At 28.5% G+C, this 15562-nt stretch overlaps 2 protein-coding genes across 2 annotated transcripts in view; both read right to left on the reverse strand.

Moving 5' to 3' along the window:
* Positions 1–10085, reverse strand: part of LOC123016380 (protein dimmed) — a 22829-nt gene extending 12744 nt beyond the window's left edge. The window contains exon 1 of the mRNA XM_044416740.1: positions 9957–10085. The gene's annotated coding sequence lies outside the window, so the exon portion shown is untranslated. The remainder of the gene's footprint in view (positions 1–9956) is intronic.
* A 5170-nt stretch (positions 10086–15255) lies between these two features.
* Positions 15256–15562, reverse strand: part of LOC123016386 (sodium-coupled monocarboxylate transporter 1-like) — a 5044-nt gene continuing 4737 nt past the window's right edge. The window contains exon 7 of the mRNA XM_044416748.1: positions 15256–15506. Coding sequence (XP_044272683.1) covers positions 15266–15506 — 241 coding nt within the window. The 3' untranslated portion in view covers positions 15256–15265. The remainder of the gene's footprint in view (positions 15507–15562) is intronic.

Genomic DNA, 15562 nt, shown 5'->3' on the forward strand with positions numbered 1-15562 from the left:
TTTAGGCCTTTAAAATTTTAAAATCAATTAATAATAATTGAAATTTAACACGATGAAGTGGTTAAAATATTTAAAATTTCTCGGTTTTCGTATTATTTTAATACAATTTTGTAAATTTTTGAGTTGAAATGTAATGTTTTTTCAAAGTTTTAATCAAACTTTTATTTTTTGACAAGTATGATCTATTTCGCGTGTAATCCGGCAGGTGGCACTAACCCAAACGTTAGGTTTGCTACTCGGTTTTCCAAAACCGTAAGGATGTTTTCCAAATAAGTTGGATAAGGAAAGTCGTGTGATGTTCACACCAGACTTTTTTAAATGAAGAATGTTGCATTTCTGTCAAAACCTAACGGTGCGGGCGTGTCGGCGACCTTCAGAAGGCAAGGAGTGTTATTATTACAGTTAGAAGAATTCGTCCAGCGTCACGTCGGTGATTGATTCAGATAGATTTTTAAGCAACGACACGAAATTCGAGTTATTATCGAGAGATCTGTATCCGGTTTTGCGGTGTCGAAATGGTGAATGTCGAGATCTGTTTCAAGTATTTTGTGGTATTTTCACAATGTGGTTTACAGTAGTAGTCCAGTCGGGTCTAGCGAGTTAATTATGTTGTTAAAAACACGTTCGAGTGAAAGTTGAATTTTTTATTGTTAAATGGATATTTTATTAAGATTTCTTTTCGAATTTCATAAATCGAGGGACAAGAAAGTTGAGCGATAAGGCGATACAGAGACCGGATCCTAATCTTGATAAAAATATCATTAACTGTCTCATGATTTGGCTAAAATACAGATTTTATCAAAATTGGCCCACTAGATATTTTTACTGTGCAAATTTTAGATAACGTTTTTTGACTACTTGTTGACTGTACAGGGTGATTCAAAAAGAATTGCCAACAAATTAGCCGGTCCTCAAACGATGTGTCTAAATGAACAAACGGGGGTACTATTATTAATATACAAAAAAATCATTACATTTTTCAGAGTTTGGTTTCTATAATTTTTATATTTTTACTTATCTCTACAATATTTTAAGTCACTCTTTTAAACTTGGTACTTTTACTCCTCCTGTTAACTGTACAATTTTTCTCTGGGGCGCAAGTTTCTGACACACCCTGTATACGAAAATAAATTAAACATGCAAAGTATCTTATTTGTTTGACGTTATTAAATCACTCTGTAAATATACGAGTACAATATTAATTTTTTTATATTTATTTTAGTTTTATTTTTATTTAATTTATAATTTATTTCTATTTACTTATTTTTTATATGAGTACCTACAATATGTTTATATTTTATTTACTTTGAAATTGTAGGAATATAAAAAAGTTAAAAAAAATATCACCTTTCTTTTTCCAGTATAGGACTGTATGATTTCGATTAAAAATGACTCAACACATTGTAAATATTTTTTTTATTCCTTCACAGCCAAATCTTTTTGACAAAAATCTTGCAAATTTTTCAAAATAGTTTTTGATAAAAATCATAAAAGTTGGGTAATAAAATATATTTTTTTTAATATACAGAGTGCGCCAAAACTTGCGCCCCAGAGAAAAATGCCATGTAAGGTAAGATACCACGAACATAGAAAAATGTTAAGAAAATTCTACTTATAAAAATGTCAAAGATATGATAATTTAAATTTTGCACTTTGACTATTTATTTCTGTTGAAAAAATAAATTTTCAAGCTTTTTGCTACAAGCTATTAGACGAGGAAACAAAGAAGCTGTATCCTAAATTGTAATTCTGTTTAATGTTATTTCTGGCTTTTATTATAATAAATTTTGAAAAAACATATACAAGATCATTAAATAGACAAATGTCAAAAAATAAATGTCAAATTTTTTGAAACATTTTTTTTTCACGTTTCTGGTATATTATCTATCTTATTTGAAAAAAAATTTTCTTTGAGGAGCGAGTAAACAAGCAAAATATCTAACATCGTAAATATACGAGTACATATAATATTTCTTTAATGTTTTTTATTTAATTTTTTTATGTTTTTTGTTTAATTTTTATTTAATTTATAATTAATTTCTATATTGCTTATTTTTTTAAATATACAATATGTTTATTTTTTATTTACTTTGAAACTGTAGGAATATAAGGAAGTTAAAAAAATCACCCCCTTGTTTCCAAATATAAGACTATTAAATTGTAGATATTTTTTATTCCTTTACAGAAAATCTTTTTGACAAAAATCTTGTAAATTTGTCAAAACGGTTTTTGAGATCATTATAAAAGTTATTTAAACAGAGGATAATAAAATTAAAAAAAAATAAAAATATACGTATTTTCAAATTCAATATCCTACTTTTCTTGCAGTAAAAAATAAAATAAATACTTATTATGTTGGTCGTTTCCTAAGCATATATTTATTAAATGATTCAAAAAATTACCTATTTTTTTCGACTTCAGACTTTAGACTTCAAATAAGTCTAAAGCCACTCACTTTCATTAAATTAATAAGAAAGGAACTAAACTCCTGTACATAACTTTTTATGATAGCAAAATTTCGACTAAATGAGTTTTTTTTAGTCACCCCCTGTATAGATAATAATAATGAAAAAGCAATAATTGAGACTCATAATTGGGCCCCATTCGATGAGAATGACGGTATAATAAAAAAATTAGCCAAGAATCGCGTTTCTAAGCGACTAAGAAATTTACACAAACATGTAACTTAGCAACGAATGAAACAATCCGCGTCAATTTGGGACAGACTTTGAATAACTAACCTGTTTTTGCAGTTACAGAATGAAAGATTTTTAAAGCAACTTTCTATTATCCAATTAGAAACTGGCATTTTGGCAATTTATATTCTTAAATAAATTATAATAAACACTTTAGTGGAAATATTGCTTTCTTCAAAGTGAAAGTGAAATTAATAACAAATAACGCTCAAAACTCATTAAGAGACAAAAATTTCAGATTCGAGTGATACGAATTATGCAACGCGTGCATAGTTTTCACTTGTTTCATTATTAGTAGGTCACGTGGTCGCATTAAAAAATACTTATCAGGTAATAAAAAGTAACACAAATATTTTTTGTGTTTGTTTTTATCCTCAGAGGTTATCGCGGGGAGGTGCATTGTCTGCTATTTATAATTTATTAAAACAAATAAGCGATTGATAAAACGGGAAAATCCTCGATTGCATGAAATGGGGAAAATGTTTGTTTTCCAATCAGTCAACCACTTGCATAAAGTCTGTCGAAAATTGCACTGCCATCAGACAGCAGGAGGTCGAAACGTACTTGAACTTTTCGCAAATGATAAATTCCTGCATCAAAAGTAAAACAAGATAAGTGACATTGACATGACGCTGGTGGTAAAAACCGCCGTTTTATTATAGATAGAAAGATTAAAATCGATGGTTTGTATCGTTATCACACTTTAACAATAAAATCAGTGGCTTATAACTCGTTCTTGGTTGACGGTTTAACTTTCTAAAAGCCGTGGGCTGTACCAACAAAAGGTTACCACTTTCTTGATCGGGTTTAGATAACTGGATCAGTTTTTGGACCATTTTCAAAGTGCTTGGCGAAATTTATTATTTGATTCGGTGATGATAAACAGTCGTTTACGTCATAGAAAATATAAATTTAGAGGAACTTCACAGTGTGAGGATTTATTTTCTCCCGGTTTCGATTATCTACTCCGTTGACTCCTTATGGCCGTTTCAATGGAAATGCCACCTTTTTTAACCTTTTCTTCCAACTCGAGTGTTTGGAAATACTGAAATTTCCAATTTAATTTTTATTCGTTTACAAAACTAAAATACAAAAATCGGAGAAAACTGTAAACCCTATACAGAGTGCATCAGAACTGGCGCCCTAGAGAAAAATTTCAAGTAAGATAAGATACTAGGAACATATTCTACGTCAAAAAATTTTGACATTTGGCATTTTTTTATGTCTATTTAATAATACTGATGATCTTGTTTCTTAAGAATTATTTTGTAAAGGTACAGTTGGAGACAAAATACTTTGATCGTCACTTTTTTGACACTTTAATGTAATTCAAGCTTTAATGCTAAAATGACAGTTTCCAATTATTGACAGCTATTATATTTTCCTACCAAAAATATGTACATACAACTTGTCAACTATGATTGACAGTAGTTAAAAATAAGGTTAACAGTCCTAAAGCATGCTTTACAATTTAATGTCACTCACATTGACGACCAAAGTATTTTGTCTCCAACTGTACATTTTGCCAATAAAAGCCACAATTAACATTAAACAGAGTTACAATTTAGGGTACAACTTCCTTGTTTCCTCTTCTAATAACTTGTAGCAAAAAAACTTGGAAAATTATTTTTCAAACAGAAATAAATATAGTCAAAGTGCAAAATTAACTTCGAAATTTTTATAGATAGAATTTTTTTAACATTTTTTCCATGTTCCTGGTATCTTACTTGTTACATGGCATTTTTCTCTAGGGCGCGAGTTCTGGCGCATCCTGTATGTATATTTGACACAGTGCTTGAATATATGACCAATTTGTTGCTTTTTTTTAAATCACCTTGTATCCTCAATTAACAGAAGTAAAAGTAAAGTAAAAAAAAATATTGTTGAATAAGTAAAAAGTAATGATTTTTTTCTCACTCTACAAGCTACACGATGTGTCCAGAACTCGTGCCCCAGAGAAAAATTTCAAGTAAGATAAGATACCAGGAAAAAATGTTGGAAAAATTTTATCTGTCAAAAAATTTTTACATTTTATTTTGACATTTAACATTTTCTATGTCTATTTAATGATACTGATGATCTTGTATAGGTTTTCTTAAAATTATTTAGTAAAGATACAAAAATTTTGCCAATAAAAGCCTTTGTTTCCTCTTCTAATAGCTTGTAGCAAAAAAAAAAACAAAATGCAAAATTTAAATTATTATAACTTTGACATTTTTATAAATAGCATTTTCTTAACATTTTTTCTATGTTACTGGTATCTTACCTTATTTTTCATTTTTCTCTGGGGCGCAAGTTCTGGCGCACAATGTATATTAAAAAAAATATATTTTATTATCCACCACAACTTTCATGATTCTCGCAAAATCTGTTTTGGAAAATTTGCAAGATTTTTGTCAAAAAGTTTTTGCTGTGAAGGAAATAAAAAAACATCTACAATGTGTTGAGTCATTTTTAATCGAAATCTAATACAGTCCTATACTGGAAAAAGGAAGGTGATTTTTTTAACTTTCTTATATTCCTACAATTTCAAAGTATATAAAAAAAATAGGTAAACAGAAATAAATTATAAGTTAAATAAAAATTAAACTAAAAAATATAAAAATATTAATATTGTACTCGTATATTTAGTGATTTAATAACGTCAAATAAATGAGATATTTTGTATGTTCAATTTATTTTTGTATACAGGGTGTGTCAGAAACTTGCGCCCCAGAGAAAAATTGCAGTTAACAAGAGTAATAAAAAAAAATTATCTAAAATTTACACAGTAAAAGTACCAAGTTTAAAAGAGTGACTTAAAATATTGTAGAGATAAGTAAAAATATAAAAATTATAGAAACCAAACTCTGGAAAACAAATGTAATGATTTTTTTCACCGTCACAATAGTTACAGTAGTTCACTCTGTATATTAATAATAGTACCCCCGTTTGTTCATTTGGACACAATGTTTGACGACCGGGTAAGTTGTTGGCCGTTACTTTTGAATCACCCTGTACAGTCAACAAGTAGTCAAAAAACGTTATCTAAAATTTGCACAGTAAAAATATCTTCGAAATTTTTATAGATAGAATTTTTTAAACATTTTTTCCATGTTCGTGGTATTTTATCTTACATGACATTTTTCTCTGGGGTGCGAGTTCTGGGGCACCCTGTATGTATTTCAATCACAACAGGGAAATGCAATTTTTTTACTTGATTATCCAAAATTTCTACTATTCTTATGGCAAAAATATTTTTTTCTTGTACAGAGTCTTGTAAAGAGTCCAACAAATGTGGTTTATGTAGTTAAAGAATTTTATATACAGGATGTTTACAATTTTCTACGATTTTCCGATTTTTGTGCTTAAGGCTTGTAAATTTTCTCATCTAATTTTCTTATTGTTTCGTCACCCTCGTCGAATGAAGCCTAATTGCATTTTATTTTTGTTATGAGTCTCAATTAGTGCTTTGTTCGCGTGAAAATGATATTAGTGTCCGCCTTCATTGTGTGAATATCGATTTTGTCTCGTCTTAACTAAAATCGCCCCTGTTGTACATGCGAGTACAACACATGAAAACACAACATTCGATTCCTCTTAAGCTCGCTTTTTCTGTGTGTCACGTGACCGCCTGCAAAGCGTCAGAGATCCTTTGAAGCGCAAGATTAAGCCTCCTTGATATTCCACAAGGATATGCGAGCTTTTAGGATTTGTCTCTGTGTGATTTTTACATCACAAAGATGGTAGGCGACCTACGTAATCATTCTTGACGTGTGTGTGAAGCGCCTACGAACCGAAAAACAACAATTCGCTATTGTTACTAATCGCGAATTCGAGCCGAGAAAATGGGATTTAAAAGGGGACTTGATTGGGTTTTAAAAAGCGACACAAACATGACAAAGAAGCGAAAAATAGCACGCAATTTTAAATTTGGCGCCAAATTGCAACGCTATCTATGGCATTTATTTAAAAAATCTATGCGGTGATTTAAAATATTGCCAAAAAGAACATAAGCTATAATGATTGTAAAACAGTAGTTCACCCTGTAGGCCAAATCAAATGTCATATAAACACCCTGTATGTGTGTATTCTAAACACAATGTATGAAAAATTACTTATTTGCTAGATTTTTTAAATTATGCATTTAACAGAAGTTGTCAAAAAATTTGTTTTAAAGTTTACAATTGAAATATGTACACAGGGTGATTTAAAAAAAATAATTAAAAATAAAAAACTAATCTTTGCATAGATAACAAAAGTAGCAATAATGATCTTCTCTTAAATCTGTATATTAATAAGATTTTTTTATTAATAAGATTTATATGTATACAGTGGCGCAGCAAGGGCGGGTTAGGGGGTTGGGGATTTAACAACCAAATTAAACATTCGAATTTTGTATTTAATTATTTTCCATGTTGTCGTCATTTCAGAAGATTTACAAATTTGTACTTTTTTTTGTTAAATTCCGACAAAAATGTACCTCAAACATGATAATATTGTTATGCATAAATATGTAAAATGTCCCAAGAAATCAATTGGCGTTGAGAAAACTGCAAAATTCCTTATAGTTTTGAAGTTATAAGCGGATTTATATTTTTGATATTTTTGACTTATCAGCAATTTTCTCGATAACTATTTAACGTGGGACACTTATCTTTTTTTTGTATCATAAAAAAATAAATTTTCTTTCAAACGATACCAAACAAAAAGGACTACCGTCGATAATTCTAAAGTTATTAGCAATAAATTGCTTCCGAGACCAAAAATTGGACAAAATTTCGACAAAAATCGAAAAAATTTAAAACTTCAAAATTAGACCATTTGCATTCTTGGGGGTTTGACACTTAGAAAAGTACAAAAATGTTGTAAAAAAACAAGAAATACATTTTTTTTAAATCTTGTAAACTAAATAGAGTCAAAGCGCAAAATTTAAACTCTCATAACTTCGAAATTTTTATATAAAATATGAAACCAAGCGTTTTAATCATATGTTTATAGAAAGTAATAATTAATATAAATTAAAATAATATAAAAAAAATGTGATCGTATTTTGAGAACGAGATTTTGTTTTGTTTTTGAGTTATTCGATGTTTTTGTCAAAATTACAAGTTAAGTAAATTTTTTTTTGAAAAAATTAAATATACCTAGTAGATAGTTGTAATCCTTAGATCATAACCTTCATAAAAAATGTTTTTTTAATGAATTGCCATTAAAAAAAAATAAAATTGTAGAACTCAAAAACAAAAAAAAATTTGGAAAAAAATTGGAAAAAATTTTTTTTGATAAAACATCACATTTTTACAGTATTTTATCATTCATCAATTAGTTTTCCAAAAAATAAATAGTCTAAGCAAGAAACGTTCGGCTCCATACATTTTTCCATGTTTCTGGTATCTTACCGCTCTGGGGCGCGAGTTCTGGCACACTATATAATAATATTTGTTTTTTTGTTTTATATAATAATATTTTTTTTTGTTTTATTTTCACATAATTCATTTCTATATATTTTTTTTAAATATACAATAAGTATGTTTATTTTTTATTTACTTTGAAATTGTAGAAATAAAGGAAAGTTAAAAAATCACTTTATTTTTTCAATTTAAAACTTATTTGACCAATCATAAAAAAAATTTTTGTTATTCCACCACAACATAAGTTTTTTTAATTTTCATACTTATTAAAACTCAAAGAGACTAATTTGTATATTAAAACTCAAAGAGACTAATTTGTATTAAATTTCGTTTAAAAATGATTCAACACACTGTAGATATATTTTGCTATTTCCTCACAGCAAAATTTTGAGCTAAGAATATTTGTTGGTCATTTTTTTGTCAAAAATTTTGCAAATCCTTCAAAATGGGTTTTGAAAGAATTATAAAAGTTGTTTAAACAGTGGATAAAAATGTCTTTAAAAAAATGTCTACATTTTTTGGTCATTTTTTTGCCAAAAATCTTGCAAATCCTTCAAAACGGATTTTGAGAGAATCATAAAACTTGTTTAAACAGCGAATAATGAAATAAAAAATTAGTAAAAATATATAGGGTGATTCGAATAATGTGCTTTTGCAGTTTAGTCGTTTCTTAAACTTGAATTACTTAAATAATTCAAAACAGCGTTATAAAAACCGCTAAATATTCAAGTAAATAAGCAATTTTTTGAATCGTCCAGTATCGATAACAAGAAAAAAAGTGTGAATTTTTAACCCTTCTAATCAAATGACAAATTGCGCAATAAATAAAATCTCGAATAAAACTTAAAATTTCTTGTTAGAAAACATTTACTGATTGCAATTGAAAATGATAAGAATAAAACTTTGTTTTTGAAAACAATAGTTTTATGAAAAAATATATCTGAATTATAGTAAAAATTATAACAAATTAAACTATATGCAAGTAGAAAAATATAGGATGACTCAAAAAATTTGCATTTCTCAGTTGTATTTTTTAAATATATATACAAAAACAAAATATATCATTTGTTAGTCGTTATTAAATCACTGTAAATATACGAGCACAATATTTTTTTTAATATACAATATATTTATTTTTATTTACTTTGAAATTGTAGAAATATGAGAAAGTTAAAAAAATCACTTCACTTTTTCCAATATAAAACTTTATATTAAATTTCATTTAAAATGACTCAACACACTGTAGATATTTTTCTATTCCTTCACAGCAAAATTTTGAGCTAAGGACATTTGTTAGTCATTTTTTTCACAAAAATTTTGCAAATCCTTCAAAACGGGTTTTGAGAGAATCATAAAAGTTGTTTAAACAGTGAATAATGAAATAAAAAATTAGTAAAATATATAGGGTGATTCCAATAACGTGCTTTTTGCAGTGTAGTCGTTTTTTAAACCGCTAAATATTCAACTAAATATGCAATTTTTTGAATCGTCTTGTATAGATAATAAGAAATAAAAATGTAAATTTTTAACCCTTCTAATCAAATGACAAATTGTGCAATAAATAAAATCTAGAATAAAACGCAAAATTTCTTGTTAGAAAACATTTAAAACTGATTAAATGAAAATGATAAGAATAAAACTTTGTTTTTGAAAGTAATAATTTTATGAAAAAAAAAATACCCGAATTCATTCACCGAATGAAAAACACCCTAAGTATCCGAAATTCTTTTCATTCCCCCACAGCCAAATTCCTGCCACGTTTCATCACCCAGCGTCCCAAACCCGTGAATTTTCCCCCGGTCGTAGCAAAAATTCGGTGTGCAACTTGCGTAAACCACCCCTCGGTTTGCACCCCTTTGTAACTTACGTTCTCACGTGTGTGGATAGTTCAAGTGTCACTTTTTGCGCACACACATTGACACCGTCATCAAACCCACTGAACATATTTCTCGGTTGTAAACCTCTCCTCTTCCATGCGCATGCCTCCTCCTCCCACGTTGGAGCCGACGTCATGCCGTCCACGTGGTCGGAGCGCCCACGTCGCGACGCCGCCACTGAAAGCGTCGCCTATTGATAAATATACATCGCGAGTGGGCGTCCGAACGCCCGGAGTTTTCGGGAGCTGAACTCCGGCGGCCCGGAACGCCACGCCACGCCGCCCCCCTAACAGCTCGCTAATCTGTTGCGTCAATGATCACGTCGTTTCAGCACTTGTTGCGCCTGAAATCTACGTAAGCCCCATGCAGGCGCTACGAGATATTGATTTTTCAGTGGGTGGTGAAAAAGGGGTCACGTGGGGCCGAATTGAGACATGAGTGAGGTTTCAGGGCTATAAATTTGGGTTTGACAGCCCCCGGGTTTTATTTTTAAAATCGACACAGCCACGATAAGATAAACCCAACAACCTTGACATTTATTTTAAAATTCAAGGATACTCGATTTTATCGGTAAATAAACTTGTGATTGAATTCTCTCAAAGTCCGAATTAACGATTGTGTCAGTCGTCAAACGTAAACAAACGACTTTTTCGATTTTTCTTTCTCGCTGAAAACAAATGTCAACAATTTATGACAATCAAGTCCTGAAATTCAGTGGGAGGGGATGAAAAATCAACTAGCAAACAGGAAATGTTATCTGTGTAAATATAGTGTGATAACAGAGATATTAAAACAATATAAATTGAAGTTGAAAACACAAGTTTACCTTGGGAAAAATGTCACTTAATTAATGTTAATGGCCTTTAAGATTTTAACTTGTTTGAATTGATTTAGGGCGAGTTTTAGGTTGGTCACGTTGAAGGAATACAAAACGATTTCATTGGATTGGAGATTGAGGCACGTAGGAGGTGAGTAAACAGAGAAATTTCTACTCAAAAATACAGATCTCGAAATATGTTTATATCACACATAGGGCTAAATACGTCTACAAAATCTGTTATTTCAAACTCTAATCACTAGAAAATGCAAAAAATAATAAATTTCTATATTTGTCAATAAAATTTGAGTTTTTGTTTTATTGATGATGTTATTTTTGAAGGGAAATAAAAAACTAAAATTTAAACAATTGATAAAATAACGACTTAAATACGTTTTAAAATAAGTCATTACCTAATTTGAGAGAATAACCAAAATACTTTATTAAAAAACAAGTTTCATAAGTCCAGTCTTGAAGCACGAATTCAAGTTTAAAAACGAGTGCCGTAGTCACAAGAATAAGTGCTTTAAGGTTTTATAAAGAAATTTTTTGTACTATTTTGTAATTTGCTCTCTTTTAAACAAAAATTTTTACTTTAAATGATTTAGGAATTGTTGTGACGTTTGGTAGGTATTGTCCTAATTTTAAAAACCGAAATTTGATCTAGTCGCTTTTTGACCATTAAGACATCGTGTTTAATAACATGTCTATTAGAGAATCAAAATGGAGGCAAATTACAAAAACAATTTTAACACAACAAAAAAATAAAAAAAAATTAGTCCAAAATCGAAGTGATTATTTTAACTAGGTGTTTTTTTATCTTTTTTTTTTGTAAAGTACTCGTAAGTGACATTTAGTAGTAATGAATGCATTTTTCTCAATTTGCTTATAAACATCGAGGTTAACTTTTATAATAAACTTATTTCGAAAATTTTATATACAGGGTAATTCACATTACTTGTCGAATTCTTAATACCACCTGTAATACATTAATCAATCACAATTTGATTGAAAAAAATACATTAAATATGCAAAATGCAAACAATAAATATAATACACTAAAAACTACTTTAATTCAACAAAATATAATGAACATTATTTCAAAATTGAAGTAATAATTTTATCTATTTTTATAATTTTTTGCAAGATAGGTGATATTCAGAGCCAGTTTCATAATCGAAGCTTTAAAGTTAATATTGGTTTAGGACGTGAAATTTTTTTCAACAAGTCTGTAGTAATCAGCACATTCGAAACAACATATCATTTAATGCTTTTTTAAATTCGATTATGAAATTGGTTCTTTGCACAGTTTTGCTTATAAAAAAATCGAGGTCAACTTTTATAATAAACTTATTTCGAAAATTTTATATACAGGGCAATACACATTGCTTGTCGAATTTTTAATACCACCAGTAATACATTAATCAATCACAATTTGATTTAAAAAAATTTAACGTTAAATAAAAAAGTTGCAAGAAAACAAATGCAATTAAATGAAAAACATAATACAGAAGACAAAATAATATTAAAAATAAATGTCATACACCATAATTGCCAAATTTACATTTGTAACTATTGTGATGTTTTTTTTTTGGAGTAAGATGAAAAAAACACAATATCCAATATATGGACAAATGACACAAGATAATTAATAAACAATTTTAACACAACCAAAGATTGAAGAAAAATTATCCCAAAATCAAAGTAATAATTTTTACTAATTTTTTTTGGTTCTAATTTTTTTCCATTCATTTAATATGAATCCAAGTTGTTTATAAAAAGTCGAGGTCAACTAAACTTATTTCAAAAATTTTATGTTCAGCATTCACATTACTGTCGAATTTTGGATACCACCAGTAATACATTAATCAATGACAAATCTATTTAGAAAAGTGTAACATTAAATATGCAAAATACAACTAAATCTAAAACATATTACAAAAGAAAAAAATTGTCAAGTTCTGTATTTCACGTTTAATTTAAAATTTGTAGTGTTTTATGAATGACCCTGTATAAATCAGAGTTGCGAAAAAGCTAAAACATGAATCAACACAAAGACTGAAAAACCTGAAATACAAAAAATTTTTGTTTGAACTTTGACATTTGAAAAGAACAAAGATTGATAAAAAATGGAATCAGTTTAATTTTTCGGAGCAACGAAAAAAATACAATAATCAAAGCTGGCTTCACAAAGGGTAATAGAAATAACACAAAAACAATTGCAAAATATGAATTTCAGACACAAGCTCGACTTGCCAATTAAGTCTAGAAAAAATTGCCCCAAATTTGTCATAAAATTGAAGTTGGAAGCAGCTTCACCGTCTGAATTCCATTAGGGGCCTCACAATCGCATTATCTGACACAGGTGCAATTAAGAAACTCGTTTGAAAATTAACAGAATCGCTCCATAAGCTAACAGTAAATCGAACTAGAAGTAATTACCAATTCGTTCAAACCTCTATCTCTTCTTCACTCATAATTAATTATAATTGTGGGAAGTCGATGGTGGCATTTCACCCGATTTAATAAAGCACGACTAGTCGTAAATTAATCCAGAAAAAAATCGTTATGAAATGTTAGGTGCGGTACGATCCACTTTGGATAATGTCAAATCCAAGGAAATTTTGTTTATGAAGTGAGATAAACTACATTTTATTGGATTAAATACATTGTAGCACAACTAATTAAGGTTGAACTATATTCAATAAAAAAATAAATTCGTCATTTAAAAATTCTGAACAAAATATCATAACTTTTTGATGGCCTTAGCAGCAATATATATAAATTTGAAATTTTTTGTCCGTGCCGTTAAAAAATAAATTTAAAAGAACCTCTATTTTTGGCCATTTTATGTTTTTTTATAAAAAAACTGTACGGAAGAATTTTTTGATTTATTTTTAGCGTATTGTAGATTACTCACTTATGTCACTGAATGTTTTACACGCAATTTAAATAATGCGTTATTTCATAAAAAAATGAAAACTATTGAATTTTGTAATCCGTTACAAATACTCAAAATGAGATAAAAACTCTGTGTTACTGTGTGTGTGTGAGGTACTTTTTTAATTCAGGAACAACATCCAATTGTTAAAAAACCCATTTGTTTACAGTACTTCTTAAAAAAAATTCAAATTTTTGTGGTGGTACATTTTGGAACTGGCTAGAGTGTAGTCAGTAGTGTAAATAGTTTTGAAAACTGTAATTTTGTAAGAGTAATTTTCTGTAAAATGACTGAAAATTGCAAAAATTTCAAATAAAAGAAATCATAATTTTTAATAAATTAAGTACTATATTTTTTGTTTGTTCCAATTCATTATATTATAACAACCATTGTGGCGTCACCACTTACTTATCTTTCTTTTTTAGCCAATGAAATTAAAAGAAACAAAGCAAAATTAATTATTTGAAAATTGACAAAAATGCTAATACCAAGAATTAGTTTTTCAATTTAGTTTCGCATCTTCTGATTGATATGCTATTGTTAAATTAAATTTCTAATATTAGTGAAATGTATGCGGGAAATCGGTTTCACATTTGAATAAGATAAGATGCATGCTATCAATATTTTGAATAGGAAAAAAAAGCAAATTTCTTAAAACTTCAAATATAATTTTATAAATTAGTAACTAGAGCTCGGGGGCGGTTTAATATCCACACATGAATATTGAGACTTTCAGCTTCTTTTTCTTTGTTATTTTTTAGAAATGAATCTGGTTCATATTTATAGTGAAATGATTATTTTGAATCAGACCAGAATTAAAATCTAACTAAAAATAAATTATTTTGACCACATTATCATTCTGATTCTGATTCTACTCCACATAGTCTACAAAGATCGTCATTACTGCTTTTGATTATGTATTTTTAAAATGCTAAGTAACATACTTACATATGATATCTTAAATTGCCTAACTTTAAAATTTGACGTGCTATGGAATTTTCTTTATCATTTTTGAGTTTAGCACATGGAAATGAACAAAAACTAACTGTTTTCTTTTTATATATTATGTATTAAAATTATTTATGAAGCTGTTTACGAGTTTTTTTTTAATATTACTATGTGATACTTTATTTGACTGTTTGAAACCTAAAAATTTATACAAATAAACATTCTTAAGGCTTTTGACCATTCTCAGTCTAGTAATTTGAGTTTTTAAAATTTCTTTATTAATTATATTATTAGGATTTTACATTTTTCTTGTTATTATTAATCTCTATTAATTTAAGTAATAATTTTAGTTGTCTTTCAGTTAAAGCATACAATTTGATTATTATTATTATGTCTAATATTGCAAATTAGGATTGATAAACAAAACAATTTTAGAACTCTAAGTTGCAATGAGGCTCCCAAAAATTTAAGAGCGATAGTTTAGATCGATTTTTAAACACTTTGAGTTAAAGTCAAATCAAACAATTTTTTTTTTATAATGTGACTAAGATCACGGGTTTTATTGAATTAACTACATTGTTAGGCAACTAATTTTACAAGCTTTGAGGCGGTTCACTATCCACACTCGAATACTGAACCGATTTTCGAGTTTTTGCTTCTTTTTCAACAAGGAGAAAGCGAGCGATTGGACTGATTAAATTTTTGTCGACTCGAAAATTTGATTTTTGGGTCAAACAACTGATCAAAGATGCCATGATTATCGTGACAATTACACCAATCACCGAATAGTAGAAGTATGAAATTTGAAACAACCAGGGAGGTGGCGATTTATCACTAAAACAAGTTTTGTAACTAAAAAAAATAAATAAAAAAATACCGACATTGTAGTC

The sequence above is a fragment of the Tribolium madens genome, unplaced genomic scaffold, assembly GCF_015345945.1.
Source record: "Tribolium madens isolate multiple individuals breed KSU strain unplaced genomic scaffold, Tmad_KSU_1.1 Scaffold_1;HRSCAF=32;Tcas5.2_LG8, whole genome shotgun sequence".
NCBI classification, from domain to species: domain Eukaryota; kingdom Metazoa; phylum Arthropoda; class Insecta; order Coleoptera; family Tenebrionidae; genus Tribolium; species Tribolium madens.